Below are 22,516 nucleotides of genomic sequence, written 5' to 3'. Positions count from 1 at the left end.
CCCCTGGGCAGTAACAAGGATCTGGGTTGGGATTTGTGGGTTGTTTTTTTCCCCTTAGATGTGCAAACCACAGATTTGGTGACCTTAAAATGCACATTTGCCTGTGCCAGAGTCACAGATCATCTGGACTGCTCTGGAGAACCAAACCATCTCTGTCTCCAGCATGCTGCAGTGACACTGTCAGAGAAACAGCCAAGCTGGGCAAACAGACCCTGTGATGGGGAGACTGTGGAGTGACACTCACCTGCTGGTGCATCCCTTTGCAGAGCAGGGTGAGATTACTGTCACAAATCATCTGTGTGATATGGCCTCTGCCACTCCTAGTAGCAATCTCCTAAGCAGCAATCTCCAGTGAGGTGCCCTGACTGAAAACACCAAACACTTCACAGGAGTCCAGAACCCCAACAGTGACCTCTGCCAGCTGCACCTCCAACCTCGCCCCAGACTCTGAAGTTTCAGCTGACATTAGCTGCTTACAACTAACTCTCCAACCAACCAAACCCCAAACCAACAGAGATGAGAGGATCATGGAATTAGTTTGGTTGGCAAAGCCCTCCAGGATCACCCAGTCCAAGCATCAACCCAACCCCACCATGGTGACTAAACCATGGCCCCAAGTGCCACGGCCACAGCTTTCTTCAGCACCTCCAGGGATGGGCACTCCACCACCTCCCTGGACAGCCTCTGCCAGTCCCTGGCAAAGAAACTGCTACTACCTGCAGGTTATTGAAGTGCCTTGGACAAGTCTGTCCCCCAGAGACAGACTGAGTGCCCCCTGCTCACACCACTGTGAGCCAAGGCTGCACTAGGAACTGCTGCTCCCAGCCAACAAAGGGCCAATGTGACTCCAAGCCTTTGTTTGGCAATACAACATCTATCCTCAATTCTCTCTTCTACAGCACACTGAGCAACTGTCCCACACCCTGCCTGGGACACAGCACTGTGTGGGTCACCCTTCCTCTACAGCTGGCAGAGAGGCTCAAGGAAATAGTTTTGTTTTCTGAGATGCTGGAGAAAGTCCAGAGCAGACCAGCAGCCTGCAGGACACCTCCCAGCTGCCTGCTCTGGGCAGCATTTTAAGGTTCTTTTGTGTTCTCAGCCCTGACAGGACTCTGGATCTGAGATGGAGAAGGTCAGACTCTGCCTAAGAGCTGCCCAGTAACAAACATCCCCTCTGTGCTGTGGATCTGGCAAGGACTGGGCACTTCCTCACCCTTTTTTCTCTGGTGTTCCACCGTGCCCAGTTCCAAAGCCCTGCTGGCAGTAAGGTCCCTGACCCTTCACTGTCCTGTGCTGGATCCTGTCCTGTTCAACATCTTCATCAATGCCATTGCTGAGGGCACAGACAGAGTCTGCTCAGCAGGTTTGCTGATAATAGCATGCTGGGAGGCATGGCTGAGACACCTGGAGGCTGTGTGGCCATGCAGGGAGACTGGGACAGGCTGAGAGCTGGGCACAGAGGAACCTGCTGAGGTTCAGCAAGGATCAGTGTAGAGTCCTGCACCTGGGCAGGAACAAGAAACTGCAGCAGGACAGGCTGGGAGGTGATCTGCTGGAGAGAAGCTGGAGAGACCTGTGGAGAAGGACCTGGCAGTGCTGGTCGGCAGCAAGTTCTGCATGGCACAGCAATGTGCCCCGGTGGGCAAGAAGGCCAATGGGGTCCTGGAGGCATTAGGAAGAGTGTGGCCAGTAGGGCTAGGGAGGTTCTCCTCCCCCTCTACTCTGCCCTGCTGAGACCTCACCTGGAATATTGCATCCAGTTCTGGGCTCCCAGCTCAGGAGGGACAGGGGTCTGCTGGAGACAGCCCAAGGGAGGGCTGCAAGGATGCTGAAGGGACTGCAGCACTGCCTGGTGAGAGGCTGAGAGCCCTGGGGCTGGTCAGTCTGGAGAGAAGACTGAGAGGGGATCTGAGCAATGTCCATAAATATCTGGGGGCTGGGGGTCAGGAGGGAGGGGACAGGGACAGCTTCTGCTCAGTTTCACCCTAGGATAGGAGAAAGAGCAATGGATGGAAACCACAGCACAGGAAGCTCCACCTCAACATGAGGAACAACTTCTTGCCTGGAATGGTCCCAGAGCCCTGGCACAGGCTGCCCAGAGAGGTTCTGGAGTCTCCTTCTCTGGAGCCTTTCCAGCCCTGTCTGGATGTGTTCCTGTGTGACCTCCACTGGATTATGAGACTGCTCTGGCAGGGGTTGGATTTGATGAGCTCCAGAGGTCTCTTCCAACTCCTATCATCCTGTGAAACAATGTTTGGCCTTGGCCATGTCCTAAACTGCTAAGCCAGCACTTTTCCTGCTGCTTACTGCTTCACCTGAAGCTAAAACCAGTGGAACCCATCTTGGTCTGTCCCTTGATCCTGGCTCATCAGCTCCCAACAGGCTCAAGGTGAGCTCCTGGCACTCCTCCACAGGCAGCACAACCACTTCTCATCTCAGCCTGGCTTTCTGGTCCTGGGAGCTACTCCAGCAGGTCCAACAGGGGCACAGCTCTGCAGCTGTGCACAGCTTCTCCTAAGCCAGGTGTGTCTGCAGAGGCAGCAGAGTTGGGCTATGTTCACAGCAGGAGGGTGAGAGCTTTCCCAGTCCTCCAGACACCTCCTCCGGTGCCTCCACTCCTGCTGGGACACTGCCAACCCTCCCCTGCTGTACCTTAGTGTGCACTGCCCAGACAAGAGCACTCCAAGCCCTGCACTGCAGAGCCAGGCCTGTGCTAAGTGCTGAGCAGCAAAGCTTTGCACAGCAGCACACCTGCTGCGAGAGCCTCCCGGGGCAGCAGCTGCTGCCTGAGCCCAGCACTGCGCAACGCGGCCGGAGCCTGCCCGCACAGCCACCCCTCTGCCCTGCAGGCTCCTGCTGCAGCAGGGACTCTGCTGGCACAGCTCCAGATGGCTGGAGTGAACCCCAGGGGAGCCACTGAGCACCCTTCCCATGGGAGACACTGGCATCCTGCCTGCAGGAGCCACTGGGAGACCTTCCCATGGGAGACACTGGCATCCTACCTGCAGGAGTCACTGGGAGACACTGGATTCCTGCCTGCAGGAGTCACTGGGAGACCTTCCCATGGGAGACACTGGCATCCTGCCTGCAGGAGTCACTGGGAGACACTGGATTCCTGCCTGCAGGAGTCACTGGGAGGCTCTCCCATGGGAGACACTGGCATCCTGCCTGCAGGAGTCACTGGGAGACACTGGATTCCTGCCTGCAGGAGTCACTGGGAGACACTGGATTCCTGCCTGCAGGAGTCACTGGGAGACACTGGCATCCTGCCTGCAGGAGTCACTGGAAGGCTCTCCCATGGGAGACACTGGCATCCTGCCTGCAGGAGTCACTTTTGCCTCCCAGTGCACACAGGAGTGCTACAAGTCAGAGGCCAGGAGCCAGTGCCAGCCTGCACCTCTTTGCCCGTGAGAGCCTGTGCTAATCTCCCAGCCACGGTGATCTCCTTACTTTATTAGCAGTGCCTGACAAAAAGCATTCCAGGCTCAACCCTGACACCTCTGGTGCTGGGTTCTGGCACCCCTCTGCCAGATCCAGCCCCCAATGGCATCTGCTGAGTGTTCTCTATTTAAGGTTAATGAGATTTGCAGCCTGGGGCTCTTTGCAAGCTGGTCTTGGCTGTCAGAAGCAGATCTCCTCAGTCACCTTTGCTCCCCAGGACACCCTTCCACCCTGCCGGCACGATCCAAGCAACCAGCTACAAAATCCACCTCTGCCAGGAGCCTTTTCCTCCTCTTCCTGTATTTCTCATGCTCAAACTCGCTCTGTGCCCTGCCTGGGACAGCAGGGCTTGAGCTTGCCCTGCGATGCCATCAGGGCTCTGCTTTGGCTCCCAAAGCTGAGCATCGGTGCTGCCCCTCCCCCTGCTCTGGCACCTCGCAGCCATGCAGAGGGTGGAGGTCACAGCCCTGAGTGTCCTCCCTGGGGCTGATCCAGACACTTTCAAAGAAACTTGGAATGACAGAACTGAGTTGGAAAAGACCTCTGGGACCACCCAGCCCAACCCTCAGCCCAACCCCACCATGGCCCCAGGTGCCACGGCCACACCTCTCTTGAGCACTTCCAGGGCTGAGGCTGTTCCCATCTCCACACCCACTCAAGGTAAGCCACAGGAGCTCTGTGATGCTCCAGTTTCTTGCTGGAGAGAGCTACTGAAACAAATCCCTTCTGCCCACCAGCCACACGCCTGCTTTTTGCTTCCCCTGGGACAACCCTGTGAAAGCCTGGAAGGAAGATCCCCCTGGAGGCAGAGTGGAGTTGACAATCAGAGATGGAGCTCGGCACCACTGTGCCACACAGGTGCTCTGGGAGACACAAGGATGCTGAAGGCAATGGAAGAGCTCTGTTAGGAGGAGAGCCTGAGGGAGCTGGGGCTGGGAGCTTGAAGCAGAGGAGCTGAGAGGTGACCTCAGCAATGGTTCTAAAGATGCAAAGGTGAGTGCCAGAGGCTGGGGCCAGGCTCTGCTGGGGGATGCCAGTGCCAGGGCAAGGGGCAGTGGTGGAGGCTGAGGCAGAGGAAGTGCAATGGAAACATAAGGAGGAATTTTGTTATTGTGAAGGTGCCAGAGCCTGGCACAGGCTGCCCAGGGGGGCTGTGGAGTGTCCTCTCTGGAGATATTCAGAACCTGCCTGGATGTGTCCCTGTGTGACCTGCTCTGGGTGCTGCTGCTCTGGCAGGGGTTTCATAGAATCACAGAATTAGGCAGGGTTGGAAGGCAGCACAAGGATCATCCAGTGCCAACCCCCCTGCCATGCCCAGGGACACCCTACCCTAGAGCAGGCTGCACACAGCCTCAGCCAGCCTGGCCTCAAACACCTCCAGCCATGGGGCCTCAACCCCCTCCCTGGGCAACCCATTCCAGCCTCTCACCACTCTCCTGCTCAGCAACTTCCTCCTCACCTCCAGCCTCACTCTCCCCACCTCCACCTTTGCTCCATCCTCCCCACTCCTGCCACTCCCTCACAGCCTCAAAAGTCCCTCCCCAGCTTTTTTGGAGCCCCTTTCAGATCCTGGCAGGCCACAAGAAGGTCCCCTGGGAGCCTCCTCTGCTCCAGCCTGCACAGCCCCAGCTCTTTCAGTCTGTGCTCACAGCAGAGCTGCTGCAGCCTCTGAGCATCCTCCTGGCCCTGCTCTGGACACTCTCCAGCATCTCCACAGCCCTCTTGGCCCAGGGGCTCCAGAGCTGGATGCAGGACTCCAGGTGGGGTCTCAGCAGAGCAGAGCAGAGAGGCAGAATCCCCTCCCTGGCCCTGCTGGCCACACTGCTGCTGCTGCAGCCCAGGCTCTGCTTGGCTCTCTGGGCTGCAAGTGCACACTGCTGGCTGCTGCTGAGCTTCTCCTCCAGCAGCACCCCCAAGTGCCTCTCCTCAGGGCTGCTCTCCAGCCTGGCACTGCCCAGCCTGCATTGGTGCTTGGCATTGCCTCGACCCAGCTGCAGGACCTTGCCCTTGGCTGAACCTCCTGAGCTTGGCTTGTGCCCAGCTCTGCAGCCTGTCCAGGTCCCTCTGGCTGGATCCTGCCCTCCAGCCTGGCTGCTGCAGCACACAGCCTGGTGTGGGCAGCAAAGCTGCTGAGGCTGCACTCAGTGCCTCTGCCCATGGCACCCACAGAGATGTTGAACAAGCCTGGTGCCAGGACTGAGCCCTGAGGGACTCTGCTTGTCCCTGGCCTCCACCTGGACCCAGACTGGATGAGCTTTGGAGGCTCCCTCCAGCCTCTGACACTCTGTGATTTTCATCACCACCAACATTTTCAGAGGCCTCTCTCCAGCTCAATGAGCACAAACTCAGAAGGTCACTGGCCTGAGGTCCAGAAGAGTCCCTTCCAGAAAGAATGCCAACCTGAGCAGGGATCTATGACCACAGAGGGCTCTGTGCAGAGCTCATCTTCATAGAGTCACAGAATGGGATAGGCTGGAAGGGAGCTCAAAGCTCAGCCAGTTCCAACCCCTGCCATGGGCAGGGACACCTCCCACTAGGACAGGTTGCTCAAGGCCTCATCCAGCCTGGTCCTGAACACCTCCAGGGAACCTTGGTCACATTCTGTGCTGTGCTCCACAACCTCCCTGGGTTGGAACTGGATGAGCTCTGAGGTCCCTTCCACCCTAACCCCTTCTAGGACTCTAAGATCCATTGTCTGTGCTAGGGAGCTCAGCTTTGCAGCAGGCAGAGCTTCAGCTTCTTCCCAGCCCTGAGCAGGGCTGGTAAATTTCAGCAGCGGGGGAGGAGTTCCTTAACTCACCGCACACAGCAGTGAGCTGCGCTGGAGGGAGAGAGCTCTGCAGAGGAGGCTGCAGCAGACTCATGCCCAGCAGGATGAGTATGAGCAACTCCCTCAAATCTTCCTTAGCTGCCCACAAACCAAGTCCCTGCAGCCCTGACAAAGTGCAGAGCTGTGCCTCGGGGTGAGCCAGAGGAGGTTCCCAACACCCTCCCTGACCTCCCTTTGTGCTTCCTGAAAGGAAGAAAATCCAAGAGCTCTGGAAGTCAGAATCGTTTATGGCTCTTGGCTTTGAAAGGCCTAATTGTGAGGCTGAGCTGCTTCACAGGCCACCTTCTGGAGCTTTCTCTGGTAACTGCAGCAGAGACTGCTGGTGCCCACAGCCTCTGGGGAGGTGATGGGAACCCACAGGGTGCCCAGGGAGTGACCTACACTCAGCTGTCCCACACACACTGACCTGCTTGGAGCATCAGGAGGGAGAATTTTCCTCCTCTTCCTGTGACACTCTGGCCCCCGAGGCACTGCCTGCTTCCAAACACCACTTCTGGCTCTGCAGGACTGTGTCCACAAATGGATGTATCCCTCCCAGACCCCAGCTCCTCCCCGGTGGCACAGACTGTGGCTGCTGCCTACAGGCCAGTCAGTCTCACCCCTGTGCCCGGTAAGCATGGAGCAGATCCCCCTGGAGGCACTGCTGAGACACAACAGTGAAGAGGTGTTTGGGTACAGCCAGCATGGCTGCACCGGGGGCAAACCCTGCCTGGCAAACCTGGTGGCCTTCTAGGAACAGGTCACAACATTAGCTTGAGGGGTGAAGGAGCACTGATGGATACAGACCTGGCTTGATGGCTGCACCCAGAGAGTGGCTGCCAATGGCTCCATGGCCAAGTGCAGGCCAGGGACAAGCAGAGTCCCTCAGGGCTCAGTCCTGGCACCAGGCTTGTTCAACATCTCTGTGGGTGCCATGGGCAGAGGCACTGAGTGCAGCCTCAGCAGGTTTGCTGCCCACACCAGGCTGTGTGCTGCAGCAGCCAGGCTGGAGGGCAGGATCCAGCCAGAGGGACCTGGACAGGCTGCAGAGCTGGGCACAAGCCAAGCTCAGGAGGTTCAGCCAAGGGCAAGGTCCTGCAGCTGGGTCGAGGCAATGCCAAGCACCAATGCAGGCTGGGCAGTGCCAGGCTGGAGAGCAGCCCTGAGGAGAGGCACTTGAGGGTGCTGCTGGAGGAGAAGCTCAGCAGGAGCCAGCAGTGTGCACTTGCAGCCCAGAGAGCCAAGCAGAGCCTGGGCTGCAGCAGCAGCAGTGTGGCCAGCAGGGCCAGGGAGGGGATTCTGCCTCTCTGCTCTGCTCTGCTGAGACCCCACCTGGAGTCCTGCATCCAGCTCTGGAGCCCCTGGGCCAAGAGGGCTGTGGAGATGCTGGAAAGGCAAAGACATTTTCTTTCCCCATCCTCCATGCCACAGGGAATGGCAAGTCTCAGTAATTCCAAGAGCAGAGCAGGTCCCATCACTAGACTTGCTTCCAGTTCTGGCTCTGCTGGTTTCCCCAGCACACCCAAGGCTGTCTCAGTGCACCACAGCACTGACTGCTGCCTGTCCTCAGGAGCTGCTGCTCCCTGCAGCTCCCTCTGCTGCACTGCAGTAATGTTCAAACTGTGCCACCTCCTGCAGCTAAAATCCAAGAGTCCTCAGCCTCATGGCACCTGTCACCTTCCACACTGCCTGTGACAGGGCAGCAGGGAAATCACCACTCCCATCTGACAGCCTATTTCTACTTCCCAGGTCAAGAAGGACCTCAAGGAACTGCTTCAGAGCCCCCAGGCTGCTGCAGGCAGTGAGCATCTCCTGTGGGGCCAGGCTGAGGCAGCTGAGGCTGGCAGCTGGCAGCAGAGCAGCCTGAGGGCTGCCCTCAGTGCTGTGCTCAAGCTGGGCAGGGCAGTGTGGGCAGGACACAGGCAGGCTCTGCCCAGGGGTGGCCAAGGGCAGCAGAAGGGGCACTGGGGGCAAGCTGGAGCAGAGGAGGTGGCAGGGGAAGAGGAGGGGAAACTTTGTGAGTGTGAGGGTGCTGGAGCCTGGAGCAGGCTGCCCAGAGAGGCTGTGGAGTCTCCTGCCCTGGAGCCTTTCAAACCCTCCTGGTTGTGCTCCTGTGTGCCCTGCCCTGGGTGCTGCTGCCCTGGCAGGGGCTTGGGCTGGATGATCTCCAGAGGTCCCTTCCAACCTGATGCATTCTGTGAAAGGCATCCCAGGAAGCCCACTGTGACCCAGCCCAGCCCCAGAGCTCTCTGCCAGGCCTTAACACAGCATTTCTAAGCCCATCTCAGAGGATGCAGAACCACTCAGGCTGCACAGGAGAACAAAGGCAGCTGCAGCTCAAGCCAAGCTGCACTGCTCTGCTGCACACTAACAGAGCTCAGCAGCACTTCCACACAAGCAGAATCCTTCAAGTGCTGAGGCAGCAAAGGTTTTTCCAGCTTTGGTTCAACTTTAAGTGAACAGTTTTGGGTTTAGAGCCAGGTAAGAAAGGAAATGTCAAGTTCAGAGTGCCCTGGGAATAGTCTGGGGCACAAAAGATACTCTGCCACTGGCCAGCCCTTGCCAAAAGCTCAGAGAACCCTCAACAATCCTGAGAAGTGATCTCATGACCACTCCAGAACACACCAAATGATTCCAGGCTTGGAAATGGCAAAAGCCTCCCAGGCCTTGCAGCTAATCAGGCTTTGAAGCACATTTATTACCGAGTGTTTCAACAGAGCCTCGACCTCCCTCCAAGTCTCCACGAGATCAGTCTCCAGATGCCATCACTGCCACAGGGACTTCAAACCACGACTGCCAGACTGACACCTGCCTGCAGCTACAGGCAGCCCCGGGAAGAGCTTGGAAACAGGAAAGGAAACTCAGGAGGGGAGCAGCCAGGAGAGATCCTCTGTGCCAAGTGATGACCTCGGGAGGAACAGAACAGGGTCTACACAGAACTACAGAAGGTGCTGGGTTGGAAAGAACCTCCACAGATGATCTTGTCCAACCCCACTGCAGGCAGCAGGGACACCTCCAACTGGATCAGGCTGCCCAGGGCCAAATCGAGTCTGATCCTGAGTGTCTCCAGGGATGGAGCCTCAACCACCTCCCTGTGTGACCTGTTCCAGTGTCTCACCACCCTCAGAGCAAAGAGCTTTTAACAGCCAAGCAAACCTACCCTGCTCCAGCTTCCAACCATTGCCCTGCTCCTCCTCCCCATGCCTTTGTAAACAGCTCCTCCCCAGCTTCATTAGTCCCATGCCAAACCCAAGCAGCTTTGCAAGCACAAAGGAGCTGCCACTAAAGCCTCTGCCTAAACAGGTTTAGGACAGGAGGCCCCAAGGCACTGTGGAGTCCAGAGCAGAGTGTCCATGGGGATGCTCCTCCTCATCAACTGCTGAGTCCATGCTCAGGGCTGGAAGGGACCTTAAAGCTCAGTCAGTGCCAACCCCCTGCCATAGGCAGGGACACCTCCCACCAGCACAGGCTGCTCAAGGCCTCAGCCAGCCTGGTCTTGGACACCTCCAGGCAGGGGCAGCCACAGCCTCCCTGGGCAGCCTGTGCCAGGCTCAACCCACCCTCACTCTCAACAATTTCTTCCTCCTCACCACTCTCACTCTCCCCTCTCCCAGCTCACAGCCATTGTCCCTTGTCCTGCCACTCCCAGCCCTTGTCAAAAGTCTCTCCCCAGCAGTCCTGTAACCACTTCAGCTCCAGGCTGTACAGCCCCAACTCTCCCAGCCTGTCCCCACAGGAGAGGTTCTGCAGCCTCTCATCATCTTGGTGGTCTCCTCTGAACCCTCCCCAGCAGCTCCTTGTGCTGAGTTCCCAGAGCTGGAGGCAGTGCTGCAGGTGAGGGCAGAGCACAGCAGAGCAGAGGGGCAGAATCCCCTCCCTGTGCTGCTGCTCTCCCTGCTCTGCCTGCAGCCAGCACTCAGCTGCCTCTGGGCTACCAGGGACCATTGCTGGCTCCTGGGCACTTTGGCACCAACTGACACCCCCAAGGCCTTCTCCTCCAGACTGCTCTTGAGCCACTCCTCACCCAGCCTAGATTTGTGCTTGGGGCTGCCCTGACCCAGCTGCAGGACCTTGCCCTTGGCCATGTTGAACTTCATGAGCTTGGCTTGGGCTCCCCTCTGCAGCCTGTCCAAGTGCCCCTGGGTGGATCCCTTCCCTCCAGTGTGGCAGCCACACCACACAGCTTGGGGTCAGCTCAGCCCTGCTGAGGTGCCTCATTCCCACTGTGTGTCACTGACAAACATGTTAACAGCACTGGTGCCAGAACCTGCCCCTGAGGGACACTTGTCCCTGCTGTGCACTGGGACATTGAGCTGTTGACCACAACTCTCTGAGTGCAGCCATCCAGACAATTCCTTACCCAGCCAGTGGCCACCTCTCATGCCCATGCTGCTGCAATTTGGTGAGCAGGATGTCCCCAGAGGTGACCAGGATGACCAAGGGCTTTGCAAACAAACTCCAATACAGAGCAAGAGTGCAGGATGTGAGCACCTCTGTGGAAATCATCTGCATTTGATCCTAACTCAGGCCACATTCCTCTCCTTAAGGTGCCACCTGAACCCCTGCAGTCCCTGCAGCAGACAGAGCTGGAGCAACTCTTCCTGCAGATCAGCTCACAGACTCCACACCCAGCAGGAAATCAGCTCAACCTATGAACCAGAGCAGATGCAACCAAGGCAGCCAGGCCAAAGGCAGGGAGCAGGCACATCACAGCAACACAGGACACAGAATCAGCAGGGTTAGAGAAGCTCTCTAAGACCATCCAGTCCAATCTCCCACCCAACACCTCCAGGACCACCAGACCGAGTGCCACAGCTGCTTGTGTCTTGAGCACCTCCAGGGACAGAGACTCCAGCACCTCCCCGGGCATCCTGTGCCAATCCCTGACCACTCCTCCTGTAAATAAACTGTTCTTAATATCCTCCCTAACCTTCCCCTGGCACAATTTCAGGCCATCTCCTCTGTCATTAATCACTTGGGAGAAGAGCCTCACTCAAGCCTCCTTTCAGGGAGCTGTAGAGAGCAATGAGGCCTCCCCTCAGCCTAAACAAGCCCAACTCCCTCAGCATCCATGTGGATGAACACAGTGGGGGGAAAGGCTGCCCAGGTGCCAGCCCTGGGGATAGATGTCCCTAGGGCCCTTTAGCTCCTGGGGCACATAAAGATGTGAAGCTGCCCCTTGGGATTTTAAGGATGCAGGCTTAAAGAAGCCTTCCTATTTGTGCATGCTGGGAGTGAAGCAGCCAGAGGCCACTGAAACCACAACAGCCCTCAGCACCTGAAGGTGAGAGCTGAGTTTCTCCCAGAGATGGTGTGAGGAGAAATGGACATCTCCTCCCACAGTCACTGCCCTGGAGGGAGCAGCCCAGCAGAAGCAGCTTTGGCTTCTGTCTTCTCACTGAGTGTCTGTCTCCTCAGCCCTCACAGCCTCCTGCCTGTCTGTGTGCATGTGAAGGACCTGCAGGCTTTAAGTCATCTACCTTATCAGATAGATACGGCAGGGGGGTGGAACTGGATGATCTTAAGGTCCCTTCCAACCCAAACCATTGCATGATTAAGATCTAAGATGTCTTAGATCAGACTCCAAGAGGAAATCCTTCCCTGTGAGGGTGGTGAGGCACTGGAACAGGCTGCCCAGAGAAGTTATGGAGGCTCCAAACCTGGAAGTGTTCAAGGCCAGTCTGGATGAGTCCCTGAGCAGCCTGATCTAGCAGGAAGTGTCCCTGCTCACAGCAGGGGGATTGGAACTAGATCCATAGACTGCACTAGGTTGGAAAGGACCCTCCGAGGGCATCTTGTCCATCCCCCCTGCAGGCAGCAGGGACACCTCCAACTAGAGCAGGCTGCACAGGGACACATCAAGTCTGATCTTGAACGTCTCCAGGGATGGAGCCACAATCACTTCCCTGGGCAACCTGTGCCAGTGTCTCACCACCCTCATTGTGCAGAATTTCCTCCTGAGGTCCAACCTAACTCTACCTTGCTCCAGTTTTGAACCATTGCCCCTCAATGGTCCTTTCCAACCCAAACCAGCAGCTATTTCTGAGCCCCACTGTGACCTCTACCACTGCTTTATAGTCCCAACACTTTCCAGCTGCCCTAACAAGTCCAGAATGCACAGGACACTGTGCACACAGGCATCACCCCAGTGGGGATTCTGCTCCACCAGCACCTCCCTGCCAGCCAGCCGCGCGCCAGGCCCCGCCGTGAATTCCTTCCTCGTCTTTGTCAGACAAGGACTGACTCCCATCTGCAGCTCCAAGTGGTTTATGGCATTCCCTTACACAGCCCTAAATGTGTCAACCAATGTGACAAAGGTTGCTGCCCACACCACTTCAGCTGCTCAACCACTGGCGGGAAGCAGCCATCGCTACCCAGCTAAGTCGGTGCCTGTGGCCAGGACACGCTCACAGCCTGACAGCAGAAGTGAGTCACAAAGGGACGGAGCATAGCAGCAGAAACCACAAGCTGAAGGTTTTACCTCACTGTCTGGGCTGGGCTGGATGACTTCCCAGGTCTGAGAGTCCACATCGTAGCAGTGCAGCTCGTTGGGCAGGGTGTTGTCTGCGGCACCGCCGAACACGTAGAGGTGCCGGTCGAAGGCCACCATGGTGTGGCCGTACCTGCGCTGCGGCGGCGGCGGAGAGCCCCGCAGGAGGTGCTCCGTCGGGATCCGTGTCCAGCTGCGACAGGGAACAGCAAACCTGGGCTGCTGCAGTGCTCCTCTGCTAAGCCCCTTCTCTGATGCACTGCAGCAGGGCGGGCTGGGAGGTGACTGCTGGAGGGCAGCCTGTGGAGAGGGACCCAGCAGTGCCGGTAGGCAGCAAGTTCTGCATGGCACAGCAGTGTGCCCTGGTGGCCAAGAAGGCCAAAAGGGGTCCTGGGGGGCAATAAGAGGAGTGTGGGCAGCAGATCCAGAGAGGATCTCCTCCCCACTCTACTCAGTCCTGGTCAGGCCTCACCTGGAATGCTACATTCAGTTCTGAGCTCCCAGTTCAGGAGGGACAGGGATGTGCTGGAGAGAGCCCAAGGAAGGGCTACAAAGATGCTGAATGGACTGCAGCAGTGCCCTGTGAGGAGAGGCTGAGGGACCTGGGGCTGGTCAGTCTGGAGAGAAGACTGAGAGGGGATCTAATCAATGTCCATAAATATCTTGGGGCTGGGGGACAGGAGGGAGGGGACAGACTCTGCTCAGTTGTGCCCTGGGATAGGACAAGAAGCAATGGATGGAAACTACAGCACAGGAAGTTCCACCTCAACTTGAGATCCTCAGGGTCCCAGAGCACTGGCACAGGCTGCCCGGAGAGGCTGTGGAATCTCCTTCTCTAGCCCTGACTGGATGTGTTCCTGTGTGACCTGCACTGGATTCTATGGTCCTGCTCTGGCAGGGGGGCTGGACTCAGTGATCTGAGGAGGTCCCTTCCAACCCCTACTATCTGTCATCTATCTCTCAGACTGCAAGGATAAAGAGGGGGAGCAGAGGAGCTCCACTGCCCCTGCAGGAATACAGCCAGCGACTGATGGTGCAGATTCCTCAGAGCCCTGCACCAGCTCCATGCAGCCAAACCTCTATCTGGAGCTGTGACACAGGCAGCAGAGTGCCACAGCCCAGATGCATCAATCCAAACCCAGCAGCTCAAAGACCACAGCCTGGGAAGGAATCACTGCTCTACAACCACACTTCAGCAGCTAACCCTTCTGAGCCAAAGGCACCCACAGGCAGCTCCTGACACCACATCCCAGGCGGGTAAGGCACTGCTGACTCACTGCCACTGCACAAATCCAGCCACAGCCTGGAGAGCAGCAGCTGCTGGGTCAGCTGTGGGCCCTTCAGCCAGCCAGGACCCAGACAGATCAGGCTGGCAGAGCAGATTCCTGTATTCCCACCTGCTAGCATTTTTATCTCATCAGAGGGGTGACTCTCTGAGTCCCACCAGGTGTCTTTAACAGAACTCTCCAGATCTCAGTGCTGTGCATTTCACCTCCCAGGGAGCCCACTACAGGCTGCTATTTGACACGACTCTGCCTGGTTTTAAGCGGGTAGCTGCCAGGAAGGCAGGGCTGGTGTCACTCTGAGCACACTGAGACTCAGACTTAGTGTCTGAAGTGAACCTCCTGAATTTTCTGCCTGTCTGCTGCAAAAGATCTGTCTGATGGCTGTGGTAAACCACAAGGGAGGGGATTCTGCCCCTTTCCTCTGCTCTCCTCAGATCCCACCTGGAGTCCTGGGTGCAGTTCTGGAGACCCCAGCACAAGCAGGACATGGAATTGTTGGAGAGAGCCCAGAGGAGGCCACCAAGATGCTGAGAGGGCTGCAGCAGCTCTGCTCTGAGGACAAGCTGAGAGAGTTGGAGCTGTGCAGCCTGCAGAAGAGAAGGCTTCCAGGAGGCCTTAGAGTGACCTTCTAGGATCTGCAGGGGGCTGCAGGAGGGCTGGGGAGGGACTTTGGACAAGGTCTGTTAATGACAGGAGGAAGAGGAATGGGTTTGAAGTGGCAGAGGGGAGATTGAAACTGGATGTTAGGAAGTTCTTAACAGAGAGGGTGGTGAGAGACTGGCACAGGTTGCCCAGGGAGGTTGTGATCTGGGATCACATTCTGTGATTCTGTGCTCCACAACCTCCTTGGAGGTGTTCAAGGCCAGGCTGGATGAGGCCTTGAGCAGCCTTTTCTAGTGGGAGGTGTCCCTGCCCATGACAGGGGGTTGGAACTGGCTGAGCTTTGGTCCCTTCCAACCTGACCCATTCTGTGATTCCACCACCCCAGTCTGTGAGCTACCTTCTCTGCCCTTCCCCACGATGAGCTGCAGTGCTCCTCCTCAACACCCTTCAGGATGTGCACTTCCCAGCTCCAGGAGCCAAGGACCCTGGGGTGTGACTTAGCTGCACTTACATCTTCTCCTTGAACTCAAACTGGAACAGGTTGTTGGTAATCTTGGCTCCACTCTGGCCAGAGAACACAAACATCTTGTCCTTGCAGACAGCCACGGGGAAGTTACAGCAGGAAGGAGGAATTTCACCACTTTGCTCAATCTGAAAAAGAAGGAGGTTCAAAGTTCACTCCACAGGCTGCAGGAGCAGGCAGTGCAAGGGCAGACAGACAGACAGACCACCTGGCAGATGTGTGCAGCCAGCCAAGCCTGTGTCAATCTGCTCCAGGTAATCAACTAATGCTGTGCTTACAGGTCTGCACAGACTGATCTGATCCTGGAGGCCTATTCCTAAAGCTCCTGGCAGTACAAGATCAGGACTCTGATCTTGACAGTCACCCACCAGTGGCTCAAGTGGGAAGTGCCAAGTGGGAAGTGCTGCCTCACAGCAAAGTCACCATGGGCAGTCTGGGTCCAGCTCACAGATGCACAGGCAGAAGTGACACTTCCATACACACTTGGGCTTTCCAAATCACAGAATGTCAGGGCTGGAAGGGACCTCCAAAGCTCATCCAGTCCAACCCCCTTGCCCTGGCACTGGCATCCCCCAGCACAGCCTGGCTCCAGCCTCTGGCACTCACCTGCACATCTTTATCATCATTGCTGAGGTCACCTCTCAGGTCCTCTGCTCCAAGCTCCCAGCCCCAGCTCCCTCAGGCTCTCCTCCTAACAGAGCTGTTCCATTCCCTTCAGTATCTTTGTGGCTCTGTGCTGGACTCTCTCAAACAGTTCTGTGTCCCTCTTGAACTGGGGGGCCCAGAACTGGATATAGTACTCCAGATGCAGCCTCAGCAAGGCAGAGCAGAGGGGCAGGAGAACCTCTCTCGACCTGCTAACCACAGCCCTTCTAACCCACCCCAGCATGGCACTGGCCCTGCTGGCCACCAGAGCACACAGCTGGTTCATGCTCACCCTCCCATCAGCTAGGACCCCCAGAGCCTTCCAACAGCTCAGATACACACAAAAAACCTGAATTTGAACTGATTCTTTCCTCCTGCATGCAGTGCAGCACAGGAAATGTTAACTAACACTTGGGAGGCAAACCAAAAGAGAAAATGTGATGTGCTGGTTGAGCCTGAAGCCTCTTACCTCCTCCCAGCACGTCAGCTCTCTATCCTGCAGCCCAACTGTCCACATATCATTTAACCTGTAACACAAACAGTGCTTGATTGGAAACAGTTTCCTTTCAGTAATGCTTAGCTCCTGCAGCTGAGGTCCCCCTTTATGAGCATTCCTTCCTCTGCACAAGAAGTTTCCTACTTCAACTAGCAGAAAAAACACTTAGAATCTTTTTGGCCTGTAAGTGAATGCTCAGCACCACCTCAGCACCCTTCTGGTTCCCAGTGCACTGCAGTTACACTCAGCCTGGAGCTTAAGGCTTTGAGCCATTTAATCCTCTTCTCACCCTGCCTCCTCCTCCCCAGCCCTGCCAGCCCCCGGGGCTGACCACAGGAATTACTTACGTGTCTGAACCCCCTCCCCAGGCAGAGAGGAGGAGAAGGAGGAGGAGGAGGAGGAGGAGGAGGAAGAGGGTAACCTGACACTGCTGCCTATCTGCCTGTGCTTCTCGCAGCAGGAGTCACTCGCACTAACTACAGATGTTCCCTTTGTTCCAATCTGCCTGGAGGCTCCTGTTCCACAAGAGGACATCTTTAAGATGATTACACATAGCCAGCATAAATTAGACAGCTCCTCTCACCCAGTCCCTCCTTCCAGCTGCCCGAGGCCCCTGGGGAACATCCTAAGCTGGAACTGAGCAATTCCACAGAGTGATGCAGCTTTCTCCAGCTCCTCCTCCAGAAACACAGAACAGATCCCATCTGTCTTCCCAATTAGCAGCAGCTCTCCTGGAGACCTGGAGGAGCTGATAACTTCTCTGCAGATCCTCTTCACTGCCGAGGCAGCTCCTGGCCTGTGACGATCTCCATGTGCCTCACGATGCAAACATTGCTCAGCTACATCAAATGAGAGCTGATTCCTCCCTGACAGACCAACAGCAGTCACAGAGAGCTGGCAGAGTGCACCAGACTCTGCCTTACTTCTCAGTACTGCTCATTCCCAGTCGTTTCCACCCTAAATCCTCATCTCCCTTCAACCTAAATCAATCTCTCACGTTTTGAGGGAAGAAGCTGATCTGTTGTCTTAGCTCTGTCTCAGGGCTTCACACAAAATCCACCTTTTGTTCCATAAGCCTGCAGCAGCAGCAGGCCTGTGCTGGGTAGTTCATCTGCAGGATTTCAGGGCTCATTCAGCATCTTTCCAGCCAGGAAGGCTGTCAAATGACACAGCCAGGCCAGCCTGACTCACCAGATCCTCCCCTCTGAAACAGGCGAACACGAACCACCAACAGCAGATGCAGAACCCTCAGCAACAGGCTGGGCTGGGCCAAGCCCCAGTGCTGTGTTTAAACCATGTGGTACCTGGGAGCATCTCTAGAGAGCTGAGAAGGGAGGGGCTGGGGTCTCAGCGAAGGCCCCCGGCAGAGGCCCCCAGCACGTACCGCGCGTTGCCGTCGTATCCCGCGAAGATCCACAGCTTGTCGCTGTAGACGGTGGCGCCGTGAGCTGACCTGGCCACTGGCACCCTGCAGTGGGAACAGAGACTCAACAGTTCTGGACCCTCCTGTCCTGCACAGCTAAAGTCCACAGGAAGGAAGAGTAAATGGCCCCTAGGCAGAGTGGCTTCAGCGCAAGACATTTCTTCTGTCGTGGATACACAGAATCGTTAGGTTGGCAAAGCTCTCTGAGGTCATCCAACATCACCAAGGACAATGAACCACAGCCCCAGGAGCCAGGGCCACACCTTTTACAGAGCTAATTTTTCGTTCCAGCAGCAGGAGGAATAGAAACCCAAACTCCTGTGCCTCACCCAGCCTGCTGAAAGCACAGGGGTTACGTGCAAGGCTCTGAGACACTGCAGCTGTGCTTAACTGCTGCCTGGGATGCAGTCACTGCACACCAGGCTACAGAACCACGGAGCTGCTGGCGTTGGAAAAGTGCTCCAAGATCATCCAGCCCAACCAGCAACCCAACCCCACCATGGCCACTGAACCTCAGCCCCAGGTGCCATGGCCACAGCTTTCCTGAACACCTCCAGCCATGGGCACTCCACTACCTCTCTGGGCAGCCTCTGCCAATCCCTCACCACTCCTCCAGCCAAGGAATTTTTCCTCCTCTCCAACCTAACCCTCCCCTGGCACAATTTCTTCTCCTTCTATCACCTGAGACTGGGGAGAAGAGCCCAACCCCCACCTGACTGCAGTGTGTTCTCAAGATGCTGCAGAGAGCAATGAGCTCTGCCCTCAGCCTCCTCTTCTCCAGGCTGCATCCTCTCAGCTCCCTCAGCTGCTCCTCCCCAGCTCTGCTCTCCAGACCCTTCCCCACCTTTGTTGCCCTTCTCTGGAAATGCTCCAGCATCTGTCATACACCCTCAAAACACAAAGCACACATCTGCAGGGTACAGCTTATAGAGTCACTCTGCTATTTTCAGGAAGAGAGAAAAATCACCTTAATGCCTGCAGAGAAAATAACTCCCAACGAGTTCCATGTCCAGCCTGAAACACTGAACGTAGCTGTATGGGACAATTAGAGCACAAGAAAGATACTGAACTGCTGGAGAGGGTCCAGAGGAGGCCACCAAGATGAACAGATGCTGCAGAACCTCCCCTCTGGGGACAGGCTGGGACAGTTGGAGCTGTTCAGCCTGGAGAAAAGAATGCTCCAGGCAGACCTCAGAGCAGCCCTCCAGTGCCTGAAGGGGCTCCAGGAGAGCTGAGGAGGGACTTGTGACAAGGGCTGGGAGTGCCAGGAAGAGGGACAATGGCTGTGAGCTGGGAGAGGGGAGAGTGAGAGTGGAGAGGAGGAAGAAAGTGTTGAGAGTGAGGGTGGAGATAGACTGGCACAGGTTGCCCAGGAAGGCTGTGGCTGCCCCCTCACTGGAGGTGTCCAAGGCCAGGAGGTGTCCAAGGCCAGGCTGGATGAGGCCTTGAGCAAGCTGTGCTGGTGGGAGGTGACCCTGCCCATGGCAGGGGGTTGGAGCTGGATGATCTTGAAGGACCTTTCCAAGCCAAACCATTCCAGGACTCTGTGATTCTGCTCTCACAACAATGAATGTTTCCTCTCCTCTCCCACTGAAATCAGCACTTCAGAACCTTCAACTACAGAATGAACTGCAGCTAAGGACCCAGCACACCCCAAAGTGAGTGTGGTAAGCATTAAGTAGCTGAGTCAATGTCATAGATAACATCCTGCAACAGGCACAGTCAGCTTCAGGGAGCAGTGCTACTGGGCTTGAGAAAGGTGAATCTCAGGAGCTGTGCTTGTCAGGGGCAAACAGCTCTCATTTCAGAGTCACAGAGACACAGAACTGTCCAGGCTGGAAAAGTCCTCCAAGAGTCCAACCTAGCAGCTAACCCTCCTAACTCACTACCCCATGGCACTAAGTGCCTCATGCAGCCTCCTCTTCAACACCTCCAGGGATGGGCACTCCACCACCTCCCTGGGCAGCCCATTCCAGTGCCAATCACTCTCTCTGCCAACAACTTCCTAACAACATCCAGACTCAACCTGCCCTGGCACAGCTTGAGGCTGTGTCCCCTTCTTCTGGCCCTGCCTGCCTGGCAGCAGAGCCCAACCCCACCTGGCCACAGCCTCCCTGCAGGCAGCTGCAGGCAGCAATGAGCTCTGCCCTGAGCCTCCTCTGCTGCAGGCTGCACCCCCCCAGCTCCCTCAGCCTCTCCTCACAGGGCTGTGCTCCAGGCCCCTCCCCAGCCTTGCTGCCCTTCTCTGGGCACCTTCCAGCATCTCAACATCTCTCTTTAATTGAGGGGCCCAGAACTGGACCCAGCATTCAAAGTGTGGCCTGAACAGGTCTGAGCCCTGGGGGCCCTGGTCCTGCTGGCCACACTGTTCCTGATACAGGCCAGGATGCCACTGGCCTTCTTGGCCACCTGGGCACACTGCAGGCTGCCAACCAGCACCCCCAGCTCCCTCTCTGCCTGGCTGCTCTCAGCCACTCTGTCCCCAGCCTGTAGCACTGCATGGGGTTGTTGTGGCCCAAGTGCACAATCCTGCCCTTGGCCTTGTTCAAACCCCTGGCACTGGACTGTGCCCATCTGTGCAGCCTGCCCAGGTCCCTCTGCAGGGCCCTCCTGCCCTCTAACAGCTCCACACTTGCTCCCAACTTGGTGTCATCTGCAAACTCACTGCTGGAGGACCCAATCTCCTCATCCAGGTAATCAGTGAAGATGTTAAACAGGACTGGGCCCAGCACTGACCCCTGGGGCACAGCACTAGTGCCAATGGTGCCAACTGGATGTGGCACAGTTCACCACCACCCTCTGGGCCTGGCCATTCAGCCAGTTCTTCACCCAGCACAGAGTGCCCCTCTCCAAGCCATGGGCTGCATCATCAACCCCTTCCTCTGCTTCTGAACACACAGCACCCTGAGATGTCAAACACTTCCCAGTACTCCACAAGTCCAACTCTAACCAGAGAGGAATCTGCAGATTTAGCTACCAGTGAGCTTCAAACTGGTTTCTGATAAAACTAGACTGAAATTATCAGAGATCCACAGATTCCATGGGCAGCCTTGAGAAAGAAAACATTCAGAAGACAAAAGCTCCTTTGCTCTGCTCAAGAGCAATTCCTTTGCTGTCACATAAATGGAACAGGAAGAAGGGATATTGGTCAAATTAATTCCAACCCTGCCCAAGTCATGCTCAAGTGCCCCTGAAGAGTGGGGTGATGGTGCCAGCTCCTTACCTTCCTTCAGTCTTCCACTCTGTCCACTGCCCAGTTGCAAACTTGTACTCAAAGAGATCATTTTTGTTCTTCAGGTTGGAGTTGGAATAAATGTCTCCAGTGTAGCCACCTGGGCAACAACAACCCTGTTAGACTCACATGCAACAGGGCATGCCCGAAGCAAACGAGTCGAGAAGGTATTTGGCTAAGGGACTGCTACAAGTGCAGGACTTCTCCTGCACTCCTACCCCTGAAGAAACACAACAGTCACAAGCTTCAAATCTTCCTTAAACAAAGAGCATTTCCAAACTAAACCTGAGCCCAGGGTTTGCTACTCAGCTGAGATCTTCTGACGCTTCCTAAAGACACCTCCTTTTTTCACACCACCACCAGCCACTGCCTTACCAAACACAAACATGCTGCTCCCATAGACCACGGCCGAGTGGTGGTACCGCGGTGCCGGCGGCGTCCCCGTGGTGAAAGCCCTGCACGACAGGGAGAGCAGAGCAGTTACACCCCCGAGCCACGCTGCAGGCACTCGCAGCTACTGTGCAGGCTCAAAAGAAGACACGATGGTTAGAACTCGTCTTGCTGCTGCTCCTGAGTGTTCTCCATGGCTGTGCTTTGTTACTTAGACTTAGGACTGCCAGCACAAACAGCTGCAAACATGCTGCTGCAGAAGGCTGCCTGGCACAGACAGGGAGTGAGGCACCACAGTACAGAGCAAAGGAGCAAAGCAAAGGCGTCCGTGAGCCCCCCGTGGCACCTTTCCTGTCCTGAGGGGCTGCAGCATCCCAGTCCCTGCCAGCATCCTTTCAGCAATGACAGGGGGTACGACCGGCAGCACCCACGGCTCACTGCCCATCAGCCCCTGGCAGGCAGGAGCTGTGGCGACAGTCAGTGCCCGGCAGCTGCCTGCAGGGATCAGCTCTGACAGCGCCTGGCAGGGGGCGACGCTTCTCCTGGGATGCTCTGGTGCAGCCTTCACAGCTGCGCCCGGGGAGCCGAGGAAGGAGGCAGAGGCAGCTCCCAGCCCTGGCAGCAGCCCTGCGGCCGAGCAGCGCAGCTCACCTGCACCACGAGCAGTCCTTCACGTCGAAGCGCAGCAGGTCGTTCAGCATCGTCTTCCTGCGGGGAGGAACCGGAGCGGCGGCTGAGCCGGCGAGGGCCGACCCCGCTCCCCCAGCCCCGACACCCCCCAGGCCCGGGCCTGCTCCCCGCGGCGCCCGCTGCCCCCGGCCCGGCCCGGCCTTACCCGTTGTCCCCGCCGAAGACGTAGATAGCATCCCGGTAGGCCACCACGGTGTGCTTGCTGCGCCTGCGGGCGGCGGAGAGCGGCGGTCAGGACTGGCCGGGACACCCCCTCCGGCCTCCCCCGCCGCCCCCCGTTCCCCGCTCACCGGGCCCCCACGAACTCGTCGCAGGGCGGGAGGCGGCGCCACCGGTGCACGGTCTCGAAGGGCCCGAAGTTGAGGGTGAGGTACTCGACGCTGTCCGAGCAGCTGTGGTCGAAGTCCACGCTCGGCGCCACCTTCGAGCGCCCCGCGCCGCCCGCCGGGGCCCCGCCGGCCGCCATGGCCCAGCAACCGCGGGGCCGC

General features: G+C 57.0%; 1 protein-coding gene across 1 annotated transcript in view; it reads right to left on the bottom strand.

Annotated features, from left to right (window-relative positions):
- LZTR1 (leucine zipper like post translational regulator 1) overlaps positions 1-22,516 on the bottom strand; it is a 44,485-nt gene extending 21,969 nt beyond the window's left edge. The window contains exons 1-9 of the mRNA XM_064173491.1: positions 22,319-22,516; positions 22,174-22,236; positions 21,990-22,046; positions 21,324-21,403; positions 20,940-21,048; positions 17,678-17,761; positions 16,267-16,324; positions 15,141-15,280; positions 12,732-12,933 (exon numbers count right to left, since the gene is read on the bottom strand). Coding sequence (XP_064029561.1) covers positions 12,732-12,933; positions 15,141-15,280; positions 16,267-16,324; positions 17,678-17,761; positions 20,940-21,048; positions 21,324-21,403; positions 21,990-22,046; positions 22,174-22,236; positions 22,319-22,494 — 969 coding nt within the window. The 5' untranslated portion in view covers positions 22,495-22,516. The remainder of the gene's footprint in view (positions 1-12,731; positions 12,934-15,140; positions 15,281-16,266; positions 16,325-17,677; positions 17,762-20,939; positions 21,049-21,323; positions 21,404-21,989; positions 22,047-22,173; positions 22,237-22,318) is intronic.

Source organism: Pogoniulus pusillus, chromosome 39 (genome assembly GCF_015220805.1).
Source record: "Pogoniulus pusillus isolate bPogPus1 chromosome 39, bPogPus1.pri, whole genome shotgun sequence".
Classification (NCBI taxonomy): domain Eukaryota; kingdom Metazoa; phylum Chordata; class Aves; order Piciformes; family Lybiidae; genus Pogoniulus; species Pogoniulus pusillus.
This window is presented reverse-complemented; position numbering and strand designations above follow the sequence as displayed.